The sequence below is a fragment of the Salvia splendens genome, chromosome 15, assembly GCF_004379255.2.
Source record: "Salvia splendens isolate huo1 chromosome 15, SspV2, whole genome shotgun sequence".
NCBI lineage: Eukaryota > Viridiplantae > Streptophyta > Magnoliopsida > Lamiales > Lamiaceae > Salvia > Salvia splendens.
This window is the reverse complement of record NC_056046.1, coordinates 17,644,634-17,669,375: the sequence shown is the minus strand read 5'-3', so window position 1 is coordinate 17,669,375 and position 24,742 is coordinate 17,644,634. Positions and strand designations below refer to the sequence as shown.

The 24,742-nt window shown below is 38.3% G+C and overlaps 1 protein-coding gene and 1 pseudogene across 1 annotated transcript; one reads left to right on the top strand and one right to left on the bottom strand.

The window, feature by feature from the left end:
- The first annotated feature begins 14,805 nt into the window (after nt 1–14,805).
- LOC121767264 (thioredoxin domain-containing protein PLP3A-like) lies at nt 14,806–17,758 on the top strand. The gene is made up of 9 exons (XM_042163502.1): nt 14,806–14,961; nt 15,046–15,153; nt 15,815–15,889; nt 15,973–16,020; nt 16,104–16,246; nt 16,495–16,567; nt 16,662–16,723; nt 17,261–17,358; nt 17,436–17,758. Exons 2-9 carry the CDS (start codon nt 15,070–15,072, stop codon nt 17,537–17,539), a joined length of 687 nt encoding a protein of 228 aa, XP_042019436.1. The 5' UTR covers nt 14,806–14,961; nt 15,046–15,069; the 3' UTR covers nt 17,540–17,758.
- Nucleotides 17,748–19,167, bottom strand: LOC121767265 (annotated as a pseudogene).
- Between the last annotated feature and the right edge of the window lie 5,575 nt (nt 19,168–24,742).

The following is a 24,742-nucleotide window of genomic DNA, read 5'->3' as shown; positions in this document are numbered from 1 at the left end:
TTCTTTTTAATCTCAGCCCCACGATTTTGTCATCCGACGGTTAGATTGGTGTCACGTGTCATTTAATAATGCAGATTTTCAGTTGAATAATGTACACCGACTAATAATGCACTATTATAGTGTAATAATGCATATTTTCAGTTGAATAATGCACACTGTCTAATAATGCACCATTATAGTGTAATAATGCATATCATCTGGACCGTTGATGAATGAGATCTAACGGCCCATATTAAGAAGAATAAAGGATCTAAGGGATGAATAGGAGATAACGCTTCCCTATATATATATATATAAATGTAATGCATATATTATATTTAAATTTTTTTAAATTTTTTTTAATATAATATATATATATATATATAAAAGTAATATACATTTTTTAAAAATTTAATATAATATATATCCAAAATATTACATTTAAATTTTTTAAAATTTTAGAGAATTCTATTTTTAAAATTTTTTAATATAATATATATATATATATATATATATATATTATAACATATTTAATATATATATATATATAATAATAATCTATCGGTATACCGGTATACCGTGGATTCGGTATACCGGTATACCGTGGATTCGGTATACCGCGGTATAGAAAAATTGATATTGTTACCGTACCAAAACACTGCGGTACGGTATCATACCGTACCGGAAACTGCGGTATACCGAAAAATCGGTATTTTTGGTATTTTTTCGGTACGGTAAGTCCGGTATTTCGGTATAATTTTCCACCCCTACCTACAATACAAATCGTATATCTGGATGGCGTCTCCACCACTCGCATATGTCACGGCTAGGCTGTCCCATATATGCTTTGCCGTCGGCTATTGTGTGACTCGGCTGACCAGCTTCATCTCGATATTTTGGACTAACCATGTGAACACACAGTGGTCGGCTTGCTTCCACTGTGAATCCAGTGATGTGAGATATCATCCTTCGTCCGCTTATGGAGAACCGACCATACCGAATAGTTATCTTCATTGAGTTTGATCCCTACTATCAAGGGTTGAGAATCGATTTTGTATGGTGTAACAGGTTCTGGTTTGTTGGTTTCGATCAGTTGGTTTGGTTGGGGTTGATTATTTTCATAACTATTGGGCATAAAATTTGGGAAGAGACGTGCAAACTCATTCGCTTCGGATGTGTTATGGCCGCCTGTTATTTCTTTTTTAGGATCTGACATAGTTTTTTTCACAGGTTTAGGCTGAGAGGTTCGGGAAGGGTTTATGAGCGATGATGACTCGGTTTCTGAGCTCTCAGAATAGCCTGCTCTGATGCCATGTTAAATGGCATAGACTAGAATATTTGTGTATGGCTTGATAATTTTCTTCAATAATATGACACCCTTTATATAGGTCATTACAAAGCTTGTGCTCCAAGTATTCGTGGCCATCAAGCTAATGTATTTCTTAGCCTCCAAGGTAATATATTTCTTATCCTCTAAGCTAATATATTTTTTTATCTAATATCTTTTCTTTTTCGAACAATCGGCCACCACATAGGCCCTCAAAGGTCACCATTGTGGAGATATGGCCTATCTCCATGCCCCATCGCCTCCGCCTCAGAGCCGCTGCATCGGCTGAGCCGATGCTCATATCGGCCCTGCAATGGGCCTCCATTGTTGGGGCTTGGGCCGATGATGGAGCCGACATCCCTTTTTTATTTAATTTAATTCAATTTTTAATCCACTATATATGCCTCATTCCCCATCAATTCACCTCCATCCCTTTCCAATCTCAATTTCAATTTTAATACTTCTCTCCCGAGTGCGTCTGAGGCTGTGCTTCTGTTGTTTTTTATGTTTTCTATCTTTATCTCTTTTTTTGTTTTTTTAATGTAGGATGTTTTAGTTATGTTTTATTTTGTTTTTAAATGAAATTTATTTTTTGCCATATATTACGTTGTTTTTAACTACACAAACAATTGAAAGTGAAATATTAAAAATGATGATGATGTGGAAATGAGATGGGCTCTGAGATAGGCTGTGGGATGGACTCTTATTGCAGGGAGATAGACTCTGAGATAGGCCTACTGACGTGGCAGGAGAAAATAGAGATAGACCCTGAGATGGGCTCCGAAGAGAGGTCACCACTGCTAATGCTCTTAGATGTATTTAATTGGAAAAAAAGTACACCTACTTTATTGTTTCCAAAATTAAAAATGTATCATCTTGTTTGTGACAAAGTAAAAAATGAAAGTGTGTCATTTTAGTTGGGACTGAGAGAGTACCTGAAAAAGATGTCATGTGTCCTTTTAAAAAAATTCTCTCTCACATTAATATAAATATATTATTTTCTCTCTGCATTTAACACACAATATTACATCTCTTAAAATCTCGTGACATAACCCAAGTGTGATATCTATTATAGAAAGGAAGGAGTACTAAATTAACTTTTGATGCCAAAACCCTAAACGCTTATAATCCATAGGATAAACTTTTACTATTAGTCAATACTATTCCTTCCATTTCCCATTAGGAGTAGATATTTGACTAGACACGAGTTTTAAAAAATATTCCCCCCGTACCTGAAAAGTATGAACTATTTCCTTTGTAGTCCATTCCTAAAAAATATGAACTTTCTAATTTTAAATTTTTTTTATCTCTAATGAGGTGTAACCTATTCTCTACTAACATTACTTTAAAAACTTTTTCTTTCTATTTCTCACTTACTTTTCCAATTATGCATTAAAATCTATGCCGAACCAAATGTTCATACTCTTTGGGGATGAAGGGAGTATAAATGAAAGTGAGTTAAAAAAAATTAGTGAATATGAGTCTCATTTTTATACTATATATTAGTTTTATAATAAAATAAGAGTAGAATGAGTTAGTGGAATACGAGACCCACTAACTATTTATGGTAAAAGTGAAAGTGAACTCTTATTGTCGGACGGACAAAAATGAAAAAGGTGAACTCGTGTTGTGGTATTGAGAGAATATTTATTTTTAAATGTAATTCTTTTCTAAATTTCCAATTACATATATCTAATTAAAATATGTTTTAAAAATTAAATTAAATAATTTAATTTCAAAAATGACATAATTAAAATTATAAAATACTAATACTCCCCTCATCCCAAAAAAATAAGGACATTTGGGACGACACGAGAATTAATGCATAACTGGTGAAGTAAGAGAGATGGGGAGAAGGGTAGCTAAAATAGTGTTAGTGGATAGTGAGACCATATTGTTATTAGTGTTTAATGGTGGGCCTTAGTAGTATAAGTTGTAAATAAATTAATGTATATAAGTAATGAGTTTGAGAGAACTTTCCATAAATGGAAATACGATAATTTTTTGGGACGAGTGGAAAAGGAATAAATTTAATCGATAAAATCTTGTGCATTTTGGTCCTCTCGATGAATGATTAACATTTTTATCATTTTTATAATTTTTTTTATTATGTTTGTTCTTTTATTTATTTTTTCTTTTACTTTTAATTAAATTTATACTCTATCCGTTCCATAATAGTAGAGTCATTTTTGTCATTTTGGTACGTTCCATAGGGTGGAGTCATTTCTCTTTTTAGTAAAAGGCAACACATTTCTTCTGACTTAGTTTACTTTCTCTTACTTTATTCTCTCTTTATCTCTTTACCTTTTTCATTCCCTACTTTATTACTCTCTTACTTAACTCACTTAATACAACTTTTCTTAAATCTCATGCCGAAAAGAAACGCATCCACTACTATGGAACGGAGGGAGTAATTTTCAATTATTCACATATACATTTAATTAAGATATATAAATTGAAAATACAACATATCAGAGATGTGATTAAAATATAGTGCAATTAAGTAAACTGATAACTGATGAAATAGTGATAGCGTTGTGAACATTATGAAGATTGAAGAGGGATAAAATGACGCGAGGTTATCATAGTTAGGATGACGAAGTTATAACTAAAAACACTCATTATATATTATCTTATCATTAAGTCTCTATCAAGACCTAATTTAAGGGCCAAATATTTGACCTAAAATTTTTCCATCTCATAGTGCAAAAAATCGAAATTGAGTGGAGCACTTACAAATAAATTGACTTTGCCTATCATTATGGTCAAATCAACAAGACACATTTAGAAATTTTTGAAGCATGGATAAAAATAAAGAACTTTAATAACAAGAAATCTCTTAAAGATTTCGTGGTTATGAACTATCTCGAAGACAACAACTTCTTTGTTTTCTTCTACTTTTTTTGGTATACTATTGATACATGCGCAAGTGAAACTTAGTGATATGTTTCATTAAATAGGAGTATATAATTATAATATAAAAACGGTCTCTCTCAATGATGAATTATGGAGGTATTTATAAACATCAAGGTACTTTTTTTCCAGAATGGTAATAATTCTGGCTCAGAAAGGTAAGTGTTGGAGCGAAATAGGGCAAATTGCACTCACCGTACAAACTTAGCGGATCACTAATATGATCTCAGCGGGTTGCTGACTTACTCCTGGACTCTCAGCATTGAACATCGGTCGTTGGTCGGTACGTCGGCTTAGGGTTGATTTCCGTAACGTGCCATTAGACCTGCATCAATCACTGGCACTTTTGGCGGCTGCTGACTTCGTGTCTGCAGACCACTGAGATGGTCCAATTCGTCCATACTTCAATTTCGACTTTTTTCTACCATTTCTAAGTCTATTTTGCACATTTCTTACAAAACACGTCAAAATATCAAATAGTACAAATATTACACTTTAAGAATGATATTTTCCATGAAAGATAATCAAAATTGACCATATTTAGGCCTTAAAAGCTTGCAGAATCCATATTTATCACGAGTGGCTTTCCAAACTTTTACACAAAAAACTTATCAGACTCAAATAAAAGTTTAAAACCCTTAATAACAAATATTGATCTATAAGCTAGGTTCTTGCAGATGTCCAGGACAGGCATCGCTTCCTTTAGAGTGATTGTCATGTCAGACATCATTTTGAGGACCATATCTCCAACACCGATAACTTCAAACTAGGCTTGGTTCACCATGTTTAGCTTCTTCCCCTCAACATTTCTGTAAGTATAGAACTTACTTCGATCGACACACGCGTAGGACGTAGAGCCGGTGTCTATATACCTACCACATCTGTTCTCGACATGATTGACTTCTTTAGTGACCATGACGGATATGTTGCCTTTATCACATTTGATGAAGATTTTCTCTAAGTTTTCCCATATCACTTTTGATGTGTTTACAACAGAATGCACTATGTACAAAACTATAATCTAAAACATTTAAAACAATGTTTTTATTAGGTATTTCCCATAGTGCCAACTATTGTATGCATCTCGGATGACGACGTTCGTCTTTTGTGCACTTGGCGCAAACAAACGATGCTCAATGTTCTTAAATATGACGACATTATTTCATGTCACTTCTTGAAGTTGGCTCCACCAAACTTTTGGTTGGTGGCTTCATTTACGGTGTCATATGTCTCTCGACATCTTCCAAGGGACGGACATGTACCAAATGCTGGGGTTTGGTGCCCCTTGCGCAGCGAAAGACATGTACAAAACAAATAAATCAGACATATGATCTATTTGACAGATTATGAGATTAATCAATTCATATGTTAACACATAACTGCATGCTAGAACGCAAATAATTCATGCTCAAAGAATATAAATCCAAAACATGAATTCTACGGTTTAGGATTACCTAATTGATTCTCCAAAGAATCATCGATCGCTCGCGCTAGGTGTGCACAAGGGTCACGAACCGCCGGTTCAGGGTCATGAACCGACGGTTCAAGGTTCAGGAAATGCTTGAGCCTGAACCGGCCCGCCTAGCTCCCGGCGGTTCCGGTTCAGGTTCAACAAACCGGCGGTTTACGCGGCGGTTTAAAACCGCCGGTTTTCAGCTTGAACCGCCGGTTCCGGGCCGGTTCGACGGTTCATCAACTTTTTTTTTTTTTACAATTTTCAACTATTCAATTTTTAATCAAATTACATTACACTTTCAAAGTTGTTTATGTATGAAATGTGAGTAAATAAAATTGAAAAAAATACGACTAAAGTTGCAATTTTATAGAAATTGCATATTTACAAGTTACAACAATTACAAATCGAAAACATATGCCGGTCTTGAAGTCTTAAACAAAATTTAAATACAAATGAGATTACTAGTCAACAACTAATTACAAATGACAAAAACGACGTTGAAGTTCTTAAACGTATAAGTGTATTATATATATACTCTTAACCGGCGAAGAAGATCTTTCTACATAACTAAATTAAGGACACCTTTAGCAATTCAACTTTAAATGTTGAGTTTCGTCTAACAATCAACAATTATAGTAGAATTGTCAAAAGTTTCCCTCATTTAGCCGTATAGAGAAATATACTTCATCGACTAGAGTATATACAAATACAATTATGTAATTGTATTTGCATATTTTTAAAGTAGGAATTAATGGAAAAAAAGAAATAAAAGAAAAAGGACTTGAGCTCAACTTAAATTTAAAATTTAAGTTGAGGTGCCTACGTATCCCAATTGCTCATTTGCATTAGGGAATCAAAGTCCACATAGTTCTCTTACCTTACTTACCTATTTGGCTTGGCCGGCGGCGGTTGACGGTTGGCCTAAGCTTCATCCCCGGTGAATTCATCTTGTGATCCCTCTTGACGATCATCTCAATCATTTTCTTGTTCTCGGACGTCAGCTTTGGCCCAATCATCAAGTAACATCACAGCTTCCATATTTTTCGTCGAGAGCTTACTTCTTGATTCATCCAACACGCGCGAGCCAACACTAAAAGCAGACTCGACGGCTACGGTGGAAGCCGGAACAGAAAAAATCTCCTTGGCCATTGAAGCAAGGATGGGAAAATCTTTCTCGTGGGTTCCCCACCAATCGAGGACGTCGATTTGGGCGGGAGGAGTAGGACCTTCATCACCAAAGGAAAAGAGTGAATCAAAATATAAATCTAATTCACTGACCATACCTGAGGACCTTCCGCCGGTGCTGTAGTTGTATAGGTCGGCTAGTTGGGATTGCGCGTCGGGGTCATCATAATCGGCTTGAAATGCAAAGCCATAGTTATGTTGTGGAGGCGGGGGTCTTCTGACTTGGTGAGTGGTGTTATACTTGGTTTCATATTCGGTGTAGAGAGAGCGCAAGTTAAACTCGAGGTTTTGTTGCACAACTGACCGGTCCGGGAGGTTTATTTGAAAGGTTTCTGAGAGGTCGACTCCAAATTCGTCACTGGTATCGGATTGGATTGCTTGAAGGGGACCAAGATCAATTGAACTCAAATTGTTATAATAAAAATCTAAAATTCTAGAGGTACCTGCTAATTTCCATTTTGGATCCAATACCTTTGCAATCAAAAACACGTTAGGAATCTCACTGAAATACTTGAGCCATTTTTCAATCATATAATACAAAACGCACATTAACTCGGGAGAAGAGGAAGCATTTTTCATTGCAGTTTTAAAACCAAGGGATATGTACATGCAATGCTCCAAAACACGAACAGCAGTGCAATAATAAACACCCGACAATTCAATAGTAGCATTTTTAAAATATTTGAACAATTTAAATAAAGCCAAACTGTTATCCCAACAACTATGCGAAAGATATAAATCACGGTAGGGATTAGTTCTATAAAAATCACATAAAGCATCTTTATGTGTCAAAGTAGAATTCAGACAATCATATATCGAATTCCATCTTTGAGACACTTCCATAGTAAAATTCGTGTACCTGACATTCTTTTGATGGCAATATTTCTTCCATGCTTTGCCAAAATTCTTTGTATCATCAAAATTCTTTTTCTCATATTTAAATAGAGGCGTACCTGACGAACCCGAGCTAGCGGGTTGGAAGTTTAGTTGGCTTTGGGTAGAGGTAGTGCCGCATTCTACCGGATGCTTTGTCACCAAATGGCGACGGAGGGTGTCATATCCACCACCGGCGGACCATTTGTACACTTTATCGCAATAGTTGCAGTAAACATGAAACTCCGAAGTCTCTTCTTGAGAGTTCGAATCGTGAGGATTTGGAATCACCACCGGGACCCTCTTGTAGTGTTTGACAAAAATGTCCGATTTCAAAGCTTTTGCCGGGTTAGTAGCGGGTGGAGGAGGGGGAGGCATCTCCTCGTTTCCGCCGGTGCTAGAAGGAATACGAGAATGCGATCTATCCTCGTTGTTGTCCGAGTCCGACGATATAGTAACGCCGAACTCCTCATCTTGTTGGGAACGACCTCCCCTACCCCCACCTTGTTGCATTTCATCAAGTAGCATGACAGTCCTATGATCTTCTTCCATCTACAAATATTATGTACGTAGAAGTTAAAAGTATGAACGCAAAAAAAATATTTAATGAAATTTTAAAATATGAATTGGAAAACAAATTTTTCATTACTTACTTGCATGCGTTCGGCTGCCAATCGGGAAACCTCTTCCATAACATCTCGACGACTAGGTGGTCGAGATTTTGGGGATGCGTAGTACTTTGATCTTGGGCTATTCCCTTGCCCCGATCACCACGTCCCGATCCACCACGAGAAGAAGACATATTGATAAATGAAAATAGTATGGACTTGGAATGAAATATGTATGAAGTATAAAAGAAGTGGTAAATTATGAGCACAACAACAAATATAGTAGATTAGTAGTGAGTAGAAAGTGTAGAATTGAAACGTAAACTTGCGCAATTAGAGAGAATGAGGAGAGAATAGAGAAATGAAGATTGAGAATGAAATCCTTGTTAACACAAGAATGAGGTCAGGAAATATGAAGGAGAAGTGAGGTATTTACAGGAGTAAAATTGGATAAAAAAAAAATTTTGAAATTTGAATTCGGCTGAACCGCCGGTTTACCGCCGGAACCGGCGGTTCAAGCATAAACCGGCGGTTCGTCCATGGTTTGCGTCAGAAAACCGGCGGTTTATGACCGGTTTTGCAGGCCTAAACACTGCACCTACGACCTAGCCTCTGAAAAGTCACCGGAACCGGCGGAAACCGGCTGCCAAACCGAGGTTTCTGACCGAAAACCGGCGGTTTCTGACGAAAATCGCCGGTTTCCAGGAAAACCGCCGGTTCCCACCGAAAACCGCCGGTTTACCTAAACCCTACCTGAACCCCTACGAACCCCTAGCCTACTTTACACTGTGCGACCCTTTGAACCGGCGGTTTTGAACCACCGGTTCACGGTTCAAGATATTGCCGAACCTGAACCGGCCCTTACGACCCGCCGACCCTTCTGCCGGTTCAACCAGCCAGTTCCGGGCCCGGTTCCGGTTCATGAACCGGCGGTTCCGAACCGCCAGTTAACCGCCGGGCCGGGCCGGTTTGTGCATGCCTAGCTCGCGCCTTCCCCACGTGATGATCTTCGAAACTCGACCACAAATCTTCTAATTTGTTCCCAAACTCAAGTTATGATCTTTGGGTGGACAAAGCTTATCAAAATTGAAAGGACTAGACTAGAAAGAAGACAAAGGCTACTCTAAAAAAAGAGAGAACGTTCGAAAATCTCCAAAGATGAATTTTCAAAAATTATTATGAATAATTATTATGTTATCTTGTGTCTAGTATCTTTTATATTAAGTTATGATGGGTCAAATTAGAGATCTATGGAGGTTGGACTTGGTCTATGTCTGTTTCACTTTTAATTAAATTGTGCCCCAATTTAATTGAAGCCCAAACAGAATAATATAATCCGTCACTACTGTAATATAATATTGATCTCCCGTCCAATCCCAAATTATGTGTAATTATGGGCATTTCTCTTTAATACATTATTTCTCGCACTTAAGATATAAATGCCTATTAATTAATTAAAGCCTTTTAACTCAATTAATTAATATCTTATTTATTCCAAGAGTGGACTTAGTTTGAAATTCTTATTTATTATTCATGGAATAAATTCCAACTGGCCAGTTTCCGAATAATTTTTTTTTATTTCAAATTCCTCTTGAGGACATTATCAAACTAGGCTCTCCTAGCGTACGATTCATTGTAATAATAATACTAACACCTCCAGACATTGATCACCACTACCCAACATATTAGGATTTTTAGGTTTTGAAAACCCGCACCATTTGATAAGTCAAAGTAGTGCATAACCAGTATCGTGTGCTCAATGTTATATCAACAATTATTAAGAAATAACTATCATTGAGACCTCGTCTTTTAGTAAATAGCAATAAAGACTTATCTTACCATTAGATCCGTCCAGTGCTATACCAAACCAATGACATCTTATTTCAGTAAGGCTTAGAAATATGTGGACTGATATTGCAACTTTTCGCGATAGGTAACAAAAGCCTATCCGGGTTGTGAAATACTCCCTTCGATTCCTAATAATTGAGGCGGAACTTTTCGGCACAGAGTTTAAGAAAGGGATGTTAAGTATGTTAAATAAACAGATAAAAAAGTAAGAGAGAGAAAAAAGTAGAAAGTGAATAAAGTAGAGAGAATAAAGTAAGAGATGGTAAAGTAAGAAAGAGAAAAAAGTTGCTATATACGGAAATGACTTAATTATGATGGAACGGAGAGAGTACTGTTTTCCATTGTTCAAAACTGACCGTGTTACCTTAAAGTGAACGACGCCCACACTGGTATACTAATACAAAAACTGGACTTGTTTGCTTCTTATACATTTACATGTTTGTAAAACATCATATAAAAGCACAAATAATACTGAATCGGGTTAGAAGTGGAGTGTAGAGTTTTCGTATACAAGCATGATTCTATTCGTGCTCGATACATACTTTTTTATATACCAAACCTAACACCAAATGTCTCACCACATCTCCTAGGGACGAACGGGTGCCACATGTTTCCTCATATCTAGTGGACAGACGAAAGCCAAATGTCTCTCCATATCTCCCAGGACGGACGGGAGTCATATGTCTCTCCATATCTCCCAGGGGATAGATAAGTGCCAAATGTCTCCCCACATCTCCTAGGGGACGGACGAAAGCCAAATATTTCCCCACGTTTCCTAGGGGATGAACGGGTGCCAACTGTCTCCACATGTCTCTTAATTAAATGTTTCGTCACATTTGCGACTTGATCAAAACCTTTGACCGCATGTTTATGTACTTTCATTTTCTTCTTCTAATTATTGTTTGCCAAACTTACAAATTACTCCATCCGTTCCATAAAAATGGGCAATGAGTATGACACGGGAATTAAGACAAAATTGGTAAAGTAAAAGAGAAGATGAGAATGATATGATAAAGTAAGAGAGGAGAGGAGAATGGAAGTTAAAATAGCGTTAGTGGATAATGAGACATTATTAAATTGATATAACTTTCCAAAATATAATGCACATATTTTTGTAAGACGGATGAAACATGGAAAGTGCACGTATTTTTATCGAACTTTATGGAACGGATGGAGTATTTGATAATGAGATCTACTCAAAAAGGATGGAGTATTTGATAATGAGATCTACTTAAAAAATATGGATACTTCAAACTATTCTCTCATTTAGTAGTTGCTCGTGTTTTTTCCCCAAACATTTAGGCACATAGCTATAAAATCCAAAACTTATAGAGCTATTAATTTTCCTTTTTCTCAGATGTGAATGAATGATATCTAACAAGGAAAGTGTGAATATTAAACAAAAAAGGTACTAATATTTTGAAAATATTCCATGGTTATGGCATACCAAGTTGGCAATATGACTAGGTATGACCAACTAATAGTTGTTTACAAGTGTAGTCAATAATTATGTATAATATGGAAACTAATACACTTAATATATGGAACATTTCATCAATTTATTGGCATTTACTTCTTTTATGGAAATTTTTTATGCACATAAATTTTATTTTCTTATTTTTAATTTTTTTGTAGTATAGTACTATTTAAGTATTAAATATTGGAATGAATTTATAAATATGCTAACAAGTGTAATTATATATAATATTGAAACTAAATGCATCTAAAGTACTTTTCGCATTTTTATGCTTTTATTTCTTCGACTAAATGCAATTATATATAATATTGAAACTAGATATGCTAACAAGTAAAATTATATATAATATTGAAACTAAATGCATCCAAAAAATAAAGTATCGTTTTAGTATATTAATTTATTATGACTACAATTTAATTTTCTTGGCATATTAATTAATTAATATTCATCAAAAAATAAGTTTTCTTCCATCTTTAACATTTTACTGTATATTTTATTGAATTTTTGATGCATATAAATTAATTTGTACCGTTGCATAACAAATGTAAGTGTTGTCTCACTATTAATATTTTATTTTCTTTCTTAAATTTTTTTAATTATTTTTTCATGTTATAAAATATATTAAAAGTTGTAATTAATTATTAATTAATATGCTAATAAAGTTCAAATTAATTAATTTCAATTTTTAATAGTATAATATAAAAAAAATTAAAATAAGAAATAAAATTTATATGCATAAAAAATTTCAAATAAAAGAAATAAAGGCCAATAAATTGATGAAATTCCATATATTAGGTGTATTTAGTTTCCATAATACACATGGTCAAAAAATTAGTAGTTGACCACACCAAATCATATTGCTAACTTGGTATGTCAAGACCATGAAATATTTTCTCCTAATATTTCTCCTTAATGGTATCGCATCGCCATATGGATAGCGTCTAATAGTGTGCATATAACATGTGTCGTCACGTAAATAAAAATTACTAGTAATTTACTTATCACTTCTTAGGCTCCCCAAAATAAATCTATAAGTATATGAAAAAAAGAAGAATTTATAAGTTTCATAGGCACAAAGAGAAATAAACACAATCTCACAAAATTATGAGATACGTTTAATGTAAATCTCAGTATAAAATACATGATTCTGCATAAATAAAAGACCATAACAAATAAAAATACGAAACCCTATTTAAAAATTAGATATCCGAAAAATATAGAGATTCTAAACATCTAATGGAATATCAAATTAAAACTACTGCAATGTATTAATTTTTAGCCCATTATGATGAAAAGCAAAAGGTCCAGAAATTTCAACAAGTCCAAAGCCCATGTTTTTTTAAATAGAAAATAGTTTTTTTTTTATCAAATTAAAAATATCAATCACTAAGACCATCCACAATAGGCGCCCAGCGACCGCCCAGCAGAGCGCCGGCGCTGGGCGGTCTATTGCAGCCGCCCAGCGGCTGAGTGGAGAGAGAAACCGCGCAGCGCTGGGCGGTTATGTGGCGCTGGGCGGTCGGCTGGGCGGTCCGTTCGGCGCTATTGCAGCGCCCGGATCGCCCAGCGCACCGCCTAGCGCGAAAAAATATATTTTTTTTTTCGAAACACTATATATACGCGCTTTGTTCGTCATTTTCATTCGCACGACTTGTTTTAACGAGTACTCTCTCTATCTTAATTTCTGTTCAAGATCAACAACGCAAAATGAGTAATGCTGGTGGTAGTAGTGGTGGTAGCGGAGGGGATGCTGAGGAGTACGAACGTCGAATGGCCGAGGCGTTGGACGCCTATACGACCAACGCGATAAACCAATGGATGGAAAGGGCCTTGCAGCCGGCGATACCTCGACCTCCCCCAGTGGTCCACCGCCGCAGTGTGATTGATCGGGATCACGTAGCTGCACATCAGCGCCTATACGAAGACTACTTCGCACAGGAGCCTCGGTTCAACGCCAACCTTTTCAGGCGTCGTTTTAGGATGACCAGGAACCTGTTTATGCGTATTGTCAACGCTTTGGAGTCTCGATATCTGTATTTCCGCTTCAGACACGATGCGTCTGGCAGACCCGGCCACACACCTATTCAAAAGTGCACTGCGGCAATCCGGCAGTTGGCCTACGGAGGCTCGGCAGACATGTGGGACGAGTATCTCCACATCGGTGAGACGACTGCCTTGCAATGTCTGAAGAATTTCTGTCTGGGAGTGATAGAAGTATTCGGTGATCAGTATCTGCGAAAGCCTACCCCCGAAGACTGCCAAGATCTGTTGCGGATGCACGGGAGTCAGCATGGGTTCCCGGGTATGTTAGGCAGCATAGATTGTATGCATTGGGACTGGAAGAACTGTCCCGCAGCCTGGAAGGGGTTCTACACGTCCGGCTACAAGGGAAAGAATCCCACGATGATCCTGGAGGCCGTACCAACGACAACCAACATGATATGGGCTACTACTTGGCGGATGGGATATACCCTAGGTGGCCCGTCTTTGTGAAGACGATCCGATGCCCAGGAGATGCGAAGAAGGCCTACTTTGCGGCACGGCAGGAGTCGGCGCGCAAGGACGTGGAGCGCGCATTTGGTGTGCTCCAGTCTCGATGGGCGGCAATTAAGGGTCCAACGCGTTTGTGGGATGTCCAATGCATTGCTGATATTATGTACGCATGTATTATCATGCACAACATGATTGTCGAAGATGAAGGTGGCGAACTGACCAATTGGGTCAACGACGATAATGAAGCCGGTCCAAGCCACGGCGTGGCCGCCCCCAACGTACGGAGTGGGGTACCTCACGATGAAGCCGGCCTCTTACAAGCACACGCCGACATGCGCCAAACGACGGCTCATATTCGACTCCAAAAGGATTTAATTGAAGAGTTATGGGCACAGAGGATTGACCGCCATTAATTTTTTTTAATTATGTAATTTTTTTTAATTAATGTACTTTTTATATTTTATTAATATTAGTGAATTTTCTCGTTTTTGTGTCGTAAATTTAATTCTATATATTGTGTGATTTTTAATTATTTCATTTTGTATATATTTGTTATAATGATGTGGATAGTACGTGGCTGGGCTATGGCTGGGCTATTGCAGGGCTATTTGCTTGTTTTGATGATGTGACAGGAGGATTTTTAGTGCTGATGATGTGGCAGTGGCTGGGCTATTGCTGGGCTATTCCTATTGTGGATGGGCTAAAGACCTAGTGAAATTGAATTTGGCTATAAATTTTGTTGTAGATTATCGAGTTAATCTTTGTCTTTGAGCTTGTAGATTTGTGAATCCAGATCTTATTGGTAAGTTTATTCCCTTCCGTACACAAATTTGTTAGTTTTTTTGGTTGATTATGGTGTAACAGTGGTAATATATTTCGATTTCAGCTCTGCAATCAGAGAGAGAAGGAAATGGATCCGGATTCAGTGAAATCGACTCTTTCTAATTTGGCTTTCGGCAATGTCATGGCTGCTGCAGCTCGCGATTACCAAAAGGTTCCAAAGCCTTTTTAGTTTTTTTCTTGGGTTAATTTACTTTGATGAATTTCACGCTCTATATTTCTGCTTCGGGAATTTTATGTGCAGAAGATTTAGTAGAATTGATGAATTGCAGGAATAGCTTATGTGAACTGATGTAATTGGGGTATATTTTACATAATTCTACCTTTTTTTCTGGTAATGTTTAGGTTTAGTTTTTGATGTATGAAGAATGAATGAAGAAGATTTTTGGACATTATTCTACTAGATTAATATCTCCCTACTAGAGCATACGGTGTTTATATTAACAAGAGTATATATTGATGATTCGATTGATGTAGTAAAGGGGAAGTTTTATTTGTTATATGGAAAAGAGGCAGAATTGAAATAAAGTTCGAATGCCGAATTTCAAATTAGATGCTGCAGTTTGGTAGATAGTACAGTTGAATGTTGATTTGTGTGATTTTGATTAAGCAAAAGAATGCATTTTGCTAAATACCATGTGCAGGGATTTTGTCCATGTTTATGTGGCAATTGAGGGTTGTGTTCATTTCAATGTTTCTGAAATGGTATAAGATTTAACTGTGAGCTGGAAGGAGATTGGTTTAAGTTATGTATGCGAATAACATTTCTTAAAGGAAGTAAAGATTGTGGATCTCAATTGCTGTAACTTCCACAGGATTTGCTGGCTCAAGGGAAAGCTAATGCATCAAGCTCTGTTCATGACGAAGTGGATTTGGATGAGCTTATGGATGTAAGTAAGTTTTGCATTTACATTATGTTGCTTTATTTTTCTCTGCATATCTCATCTTTTTGCTATGTTTATGCTACTCGTAGGACCCTGAGCTGGAGAAATTGCACGCTGACAGGATAGCAACTCTTAAGGTATCTATTCTGGTTTATTTTTCTTCTTGCCTTTGAGATCATCTGTCTAGATTTTCTTATGAGGCAGAGCTTGCCTCTTACAGAAAGAAGCAGAGAAACGGCAAAAATTGACAATGCAAGGACATGGGGAGTACAGGGAGATAACAGAAGGAGATTTTTTGGGTGAAGTTACTGGCACCGATAAAGTGATTTGTCATTTCTACCACAGAGAGTTCTATCGTTGCAAGTAATGATGCATAATGTCTCTTATTTGCAGTATTTATAAAAAAACCGGATATATTGAGTTGATATTTTCTGTTATGCATGTGATGTTATCATATTAATTTGTTAAGTAGTTAAGTATTGAACAGATAAAAGAAGAATTTATGGTGACTCTGTCACCCTAGTATATTTTGCAATTATTTGAAATTTTATTCTGAAGATCCTTAAAAAACATGCATTTGTTATAATATCTTTTATTGTTGCATTCTCTAGGATTATGGATAAGCATTTGAAGTCCCTTGCTCCTAGACATTTTACTACTAAATTCCTCAAATTGGATGCCGAGGTTAGTATAGAAGATCGTGCTGCATGTGTGTATTGTACAGCATTCAGACTCAACCAAAAGAAGATGAAATTCACGTGTGCTATTTTTTTGGTAGAATGCTCCTTTCTTTGTTACCAAGCTTGGAATCAAGACATTGCCATGTGTCATACTATTCAGGTAATCCTTATTTACCATACTATTCCTAAACTTCCAAATTATTAATTTTTCCATTAGCAAGTGGGAATGTGGGATTGTTCCATTGATTTATAATTGACATGAATGGCTATGAATTAGATATCAATGAAGTTGGAAAGAACTATTGTTATTTTGTTACTCAGATATTTGTTTGAATCTTATCATATTCATTTACAAGTTACTTCTGTGGCATCCTAGTTTTCACTCTGCCACTGCTGTTGTCGAGTAAGATTTCATACTTCTTATATCCTTGCTATGACTTGCTGTGCAAAATATTCTGCAGATGGGTTGAGAATAAGTGATGGTGACGAAGAAGCTATCTTTAGGTGGTATATTATCAAAGTAAAATCAGGCTATGGCATAAAAACCTTAATTTGTTCATCCTAGCTCACTTGAAAATTTCTCTGTTTTGCCACTGATTCATTTCACTTTGTATAATAACATCACCTAAGAAAGTCTGATTCAAGGGGAAAATAGCATTGCTTAGCATCATATCTTTACATACAAACATTCACACAGGCAAGGAGTAGCATCCGATAGGCTGGTGGGGTTTCAAGACTTGGGGGGCAAAGATGATTTCCCTACAAGGAAGCTTGAACTTTTCTTCTTGAAGAAAGGTAACACTGTTCTCCAGAATCCTGCGTTATAGCTGCATTTATTTACTTTGTTGCAGATTCTAAACCTATGATTTCAGGAATTATCGAGGAGAATAAACGAGATGAAGAGGATGATGATTATCTTGAAGGAAAACGTACGTCAGTGAGAACATCAGTACATACAGATTCAGACTCTGACTAAGAACTCACAGAGCAGCTTGCCCCAAGAACTTGAACTGCAGTTATTTTCTGCTTTTTACTGCACTCTTCGATGGCTGTAACTCTTGCTGTATGTGTTATTTTGTTTTGCTGCATACCGCGTGCCGTTTGTGAGCTGGGATACTTGCTATTATATGCAATACTCGTGTAATGAGAGATATAGAGTGGTAAATTTGCAATGGAACAGAGTCTTAATAAATAACTATGACAACTCTGAATAAAAATCTTTCAAGAACATACAACACCAACAGGCAAAAACAATGCATAATGATAGTAACTGTGTGCTTTTGTGATTATTATTAGTGCAGAAAATAACTAGAGAGAGAGTTCTACTTTGGAAATGAGGACTCCATCAGAATCAGCATAGAGCCACTCGCCGTCGTGAATGAGTGTCCCTGCAATATTAATGGATACATGCTTCTGGCCGATGCCCCTTTTGTAGGACTTCAGGGGATGGGATGCCAATGCCCTGACCCCGACATCACACCCATTGATCTCATCCACGTCGCGTATGCACCCATTTACAACAATCCCATTCCAACCCATATTCTGAGCCAGCAGCCCAAGATTTCCTCCAACCAACGCACACCTCATGCTTCCTCCCCCGTCTATCACCAGAATTCTGCCTTCCCCCTTTGTCTCAAGAAGCTCCCTCACCAATTACATTGTCTTCGAACACTTTGAGAGTCACAATTGGCCCAGAGAATGCACGACACTGCCCATACATCTTAAAAATAGGTGGAAGGACTCGAATGTCACCAACTGCCACCACTGATGCATTCGTGTCACAAACCTCCGCAGTTGCTAAAGAACCCATTTTTCCTTCCTCTCCTCAAACTAGTCAAAACCATTGCAACCAAGTTTTAAACAAGAATGTTAAACTCCATAGTTCAGTTCTAAATGCTAATGTATCAAAATTTAAAAAATTCTATCATTCCAACCCCAAGAGGACCAAATTTTCAGATATTACATATAAATTATTGAAGCTATAAATTACTTAATTTATAAGAATTCACGCGATTAGAACGACGATACGATGTCAAATCGAGAGGGAGGAAGAGCTTGAGAACACATCGGTTGTCTTCAACTCTGGAGGTCACGAATTTAGATATAAAAAATTGGGCAAGATGTCTTCAAATACATAAAATTTTTCTATAAATTCTAGTTACGCCCTTGCTTTTGATCAATCTCGTCACTTGTAAAAGTAGCTAATTAAATCTTAATTGGAAACCGAGCAATCAACTAGTCCTATAGTAGTTACAAGAATGGTTAATTTCTCGCCGCACACCTCTTACCTTTAAATCAATATAAATTACTACGCGATTAAAAGCCACAGCACAGCCAAATTAACACTAGAATATGTAAAATCCTGACGTCAAATTCGAGCTCAATTACGACAAAACTTGTTGTAACTAACCCGACAAAACTAAAGTCGAATTGAAGTTTCACCTGTGAAGAAGAAATGAGATGAACAGCATCCACCGATGAAGCCTTCCCAAACTAATTCTGAAACCACAACTTAAATGATACTGAAAATGGTTTCATCTTTTCGTTGGGTGTGCCATCGCGTATGATCCCACAAATCTTATCCTCCCTTTCATGTCAACAACTTGGTTTTGGATTGGCCCCCAATTTACAAGGCTTTAATATTTTATCCATTAATTTTAAAGATATTACTCCCTCTGCCCCAAGTTACTTGAGTCGTATTCCTTTTTTGAGTAGTTCCTCGTCCCACTCAGCATTGTTAAACGGTTAAGAAGAAGAAGAAATATGGTGTAAGGCTTGATGATATTCTCATTCCAATCGTTCTTGTTAAATAGGAGTACAATCATCCAGTTATGGTAACTAAATCACCCTTAGTCTATGCATGATTTGATTTAATGTGTGGGATTGATCCTTAATTTATTCTCCTAAATCTTTCCTTATTCTAACACTCCCCTCAAATTGAATAGTGGGATCCCCGATACTCAATTTGTCAAGAACCTCTTCAAAACTCCTTGAGCTAACTGTCTTAGTTAGTATATCTGCCAATTGATCTTCTGAACACACAAATGGAAATTCGACCACTCCTTCTTCAATCTTTTCCTTGATGAAATGTCTATCCACTTCGACGTGCTTCGTCCGGTCATGCTGTACTGGATTCTCTGAAATGCTTATGGCAGTTTTGTTATCGTAGTATAGCTGACTCTTGCTTGGAATAGAGTCAATCTCTGTCATCAACTTTCTTAGCCACATGATCTCAGTCAAACCACTCTTGATTCGTCTGAATTCTGCCTCTGCGCTAGATAGAGCTACCACCCTTTGCTTCTTACTTTTCCATGTTACCAAGTTTCCCCCAACGAATGCGAAGTAGCCCGAGGTCGATCTTCTATCCACTGGATTACCTGCCCAATCTGCATCAGTATACCCATGGATTTCTAAGACTCCATTTTTCTTGAATATTATTCCATGTCCAACGGTTCCCTTCAAATATCGAACTATCCTTAGTGCAGCTTCTATATGTTCGGCCAGGGGTTGATGCATAAATTGACTTACCACCCCTACGGCATAAGCAATATCAGGTCTAGTATGGGATAAATAGATGAGTCTCCCAACTAATCTCTGATGCCGCCCTCGATCTGCTGCCTCAACTCCATCTTGTATCTTCAAGCCATGGTTTTGAACAATGGGGGTATCGGCTGGTTTACACTCTAGAAGGCCAGTCTCTGCTAGAATGTCCAAGATGTATTTCTTCTGCCTCAAGAATATCCCTCGTGGTGAGCGAAGAACTTCAATTCCCAAGAAGTACTTAAGGTCACCTAAATCCTTCATTTCGAATTCTTTGAAAAAGCTTTTCCTTCAAACTCTTAATTTCCTCTGCATCATCACCTGTAATAATCATGTCATAATTAAACAAGTAGTCTTTCCATCTTGCCTTTTCAGAAAAAGTGTGTGATCTGAGTTGCTTTGTCTGTATCCATAGCTTTTCATTGCGTCTGCAAACCTACCAAACCAAACCCTTGGTGATTGCTTCAGCCCATACAGAGTCTTCCTCAGTCTGCATCCTTCACCTGCCTTGAACTCATCTGAGAAGCCTGGTGGTGCTTCCATGTATATTTCTTTCTTTAACTCGCCATGAAGAAATGCATTTGTGACATCGAACTGGTATAGTGGCCAATCTCAATTAGCACCCGGACCGTGTCCATCTTGGCTACTGGAGAAAAAGTCTCTGAGTAGTCTATTCCATAAGTCTGAGTGTACCCTTTGGCCACCAGCCGAGCTTTGTACCGCTCAATACTCCCATCCGGTCTCCTTTTAATGGTGAACACCCATCTGCACCCAACTGGCTTCTTCCCTTCGGGTAGTACACACATGTCCCAAGTGTAATTCTGTATCAAGGCATCTATCTCCTTTTTCATGGCCTCTCTCCAATGTTTGTTCTTCATTGCCTCATCTGCTGACTGTGGGATCTCTTCCTCATCGTATAGTGTTCCCTCAAAGGCTTGAGCCATCTCAGTTAGATGACCTTTGGCCAAGTTCGCAATAGAGTATCTCGTCTTTCTGTTGATTCTCTCTGGAGAGTATCTCTTCGGAGGTACTCCTCTGTTCACACGTGGAGGTAGAATATATCTCCCAGTATCGGGGTTGATCCCTTCAATATCGTCCGTTTCAACCGCTTCAGGTTGATCACCATTCTCCCCCTGAGACTCGTACACAATATCAGATCCACTAATCTCATTGACAAGAGCAAGAGTACTTACATCCGATATCAGAAGCGGAGAGTCAATATTAGGACTTGTGTCACCTGCCGCTTCAGTCTGTACCACATCAGAGACATGCCCAGCGGAGTTGCGTACTGCTTCCTCTGGTAGGTCTGCTTCTGGTGCACTTGGCATTGACACCCAGCTTAGTGGGTCACTAACATTGTTCCTAGTATCACTCTCCCCCTGACCGCTAAGATAGGTATAGAAGTACTCGGATTCAAGAAAATCACAATTCATGGTCGTGTACATACGATTTGATTTAGGATCAAAACATCTATAACCCTTTTGGTTCACTCCGTACCCCACAAACACACATTTAATGGCACAAGGGGATAACTTTGTTCGTTCATGTTTTGGTATATGGACAAAGACTGAGCAGCCAAAGACTCGAGGTTTTAGGGAGAGATGTGGAGGTATAGACGTGTGTAGGGCTAGGGTATCGGTTGGAGTTTGGAATTTTAGGATTTGGGTGGGTAGCCGATTGAGAAGATAGCCGGAAGTGGCAAGGGCTTCAGGCCAGAAGGTCTTTGGAACATGTGATTCGATGAGCATAGCCCGGGTCATTTCAAGTAGAATTCTGTTTTTTCTCTCGGCTACCCCGTTTTGTTCTGGGGTGTGGGCACAGGTGGTTTGGTGTATCATTCCTTTTTCTAGGATGAACTGTTTCATTTTGGAATTGACAAACTCCCCTCCATTATCAGATCGAAGGATTTTGATGGGTTTTTTATATTGGGTTTGGACAAGGTGATAGAAGTGGACAAAGTGTTCGAAAACTACAGATTTATGCTTCATAAAGTATATCCAAGTCATACGGGTACAATCATCAACAAAGATAAGAAAGTATTTAAATCCTTGTCCCCCAACTACTGGCGCGGGCCCCCAAACATCGGAATGTATCAAATCAAATATGGTTTTAGTACGAGAATTACTCAAAGGATAGGAGTTTCTATGGATTTTATCCAAAACACAAGTTTCACAATACATGTTCGATTTTGGAGTAATATTAGGAAACAACAATTTTAAATAACCCGGAGAAGGATGTCCTAAGCGTCGGTGCCAAAGCCAAGCTTCCCTATCAGCAGACCCGTGAGTTAGCATGGCAGCTCCTTTTTGGGCTATCTCATCCACGTAGTACAGCCCGTTACTTTCAGTGCCACGCCCAATAATCTCTCTGGTCCTGATATCCTGCAGAAGACAGAAATTCGGCTGCATGGGTAATGTACAATTTAATTCCCGGGTCACATGACTGATCGACAATAATTTATGAGACAGTGAAGGAACATGCAGACAATTAGATAATTCTAAGGTTGGAGAAATCTTCACAGTCCCTGCCCCTTTTACAACTGTAAATTCCCCACTAGCAGTCTGAATATGAGATAAATGAGGTTTATGAATTTCAGTAATATCCGACTCATCATAAGTCATCGTGTCCGTAGCCCCGCAATAAAAAATCCACCTATTGATTTTCCCAGATCCGTCAAACATAGCGCACGCTGTCCCAAAATTTTCTAGGACCTTAAATCTATTTTTACATTCAATTGGGGCTGATTTGCAGTTTTTAGACCCTCTGGGGTGTATTTTAGAATTTTGGGAGTTATATTTGGGGCAAAAATGGACAAATTTTTAGGATGGGGTATATTTTGTAAAGAACCAAAAAATTGAGGGTTAGGTTGTAAACCTAACCCTAATACCCTTTTACCTCCCGCCGTCTCACTCGTCTCCTCTCCCTGAGTTCCTCCAGCGGCGAATTGAGCCGTTCCGGCTGCTCTCGGTGGTGCGCCGGTCAGCTGGTCGTTGCCCCGAGTATGAGCGGCCGCGTCGCGGTTGCCCTCGGCGGCGACGAGACTTGCTGTTCCTCCATCCGCTCCAACAGCTGCGGCGGCGTGGCCTTTACTCCACGGTGGCCGAGTAGCCGCCGATTTATGCTTCGACTCCCACCAGTCAAAATAACCCACCAATTCAAAACATTGTTCTTTGGTGTGTTTGCGTTTTCCACAGTTTGTACACACTAATTTGGACCGATCTTCATCCATTCTTCGGTCATCGGAGGTCCGCTGGTTCCACCCCCGTTTCCGCTACTGCCGCCGCGGCGTGGAGCATTGGGATGATTTGGCCTTCTCGCCGTGAACAACCCGGCTCCAATTCCGTCTCCTGGAGGTTTTCCATCTGTGGTGCGAAGGATTTTCGATCGGATATCCTCCCGCTTCACTATGTTGTAGGCCTGCTCGGCTGAGAGAAGTGGTTCCATCTTCAACACCTCTCTCTTTACTAACTCATATTTGTCATCCAGTGCAGTAAGAAATTGATATAACCGATCTCGTTCTATTTCTTCGTTGTAGATTTCGATATCTTCTGAGCATTTCATTCGGTTGGGACGTTTCTGGTCAATTGCCGTCCAGATTTCGTTGAGGTCGTTCCACACCTCCTCCAGTGTGGTGTTCCCCTGTTTTAGGGTGCTCGCCCTACGGTGGAGATCGTATGTTTGTAGCGAATCTCCGCCGCTTTTGTATGTTACGGCTAGGCTATCCCATATATGCTTTGTCGTCGGTTGTTGAGCAACACGGCTGACCAGCTTGGTCTCGATGTTTTGAACTAGCCACGTGAATATACAATGGTCGGCTTCCTGCCACTGTGTAAACGTTGGATCGGTTCTTGGTGGTAGGGTTGGGACTCCCGTAAGGTGAGACACCATCCCCCTCCCACTGATCGCGTTATGCATCAGGATGGACCACACCGGATAGTTCTCTCTATTGAGTTTAAACCCTACTGTCAAGGGTTGAGAATCGGTTTTGTATATGGTTTTTTCTGGTTTGGTTTCGTGATTTTCTGGGAATTGGCTTTGCATAAGGCTTTTACGCATGAAGTTCGAAAAGAGGCGTGCAAACTCATCCGCTTCGGATGTGTTCTGGCCGCCGGTGATCACCTTTTCGGTTTCTGACATTTTTCTACCTTTTACAGGTTCTTGGCCAAGAGGTTGGGAGGGGTTTAAGAGCGATGGTGAGATTGATTCTGAGCTCCCAGAATCGTTGCTGGCTCTGATGCCATGTTAAATGGTTAAGAAGAAGAAGAAATATGGTGTAAGGCTTGATGATATTCTCATTCCAATCGTTCTTGTTAAATAGGAGTACAATCATCCAGTTATGGTAACTAAATCACCCTTAGTCTATGCATGATTTGATTTAATGTGTGGGATTGATCCTTAATTTATTCTCCTAAATCTTTCCTTATTCTAACAAGCATGACCACATTCTTGAGTGACATGTGATTTATATAAAGTTATTGAGTGTAATAAAGTAGAGTACAAAAGGTACCCCACCCGTTCCGTCATAGTTCAAGCGTTATTTTCGGCATGAAGATTAATAAAAAAAATGTTTACTGAGCTAAATGAATAAAGAATAAAGTAAGAAATAGAAAAAAATAGAGAGAATAAAGCGAGAGAGATA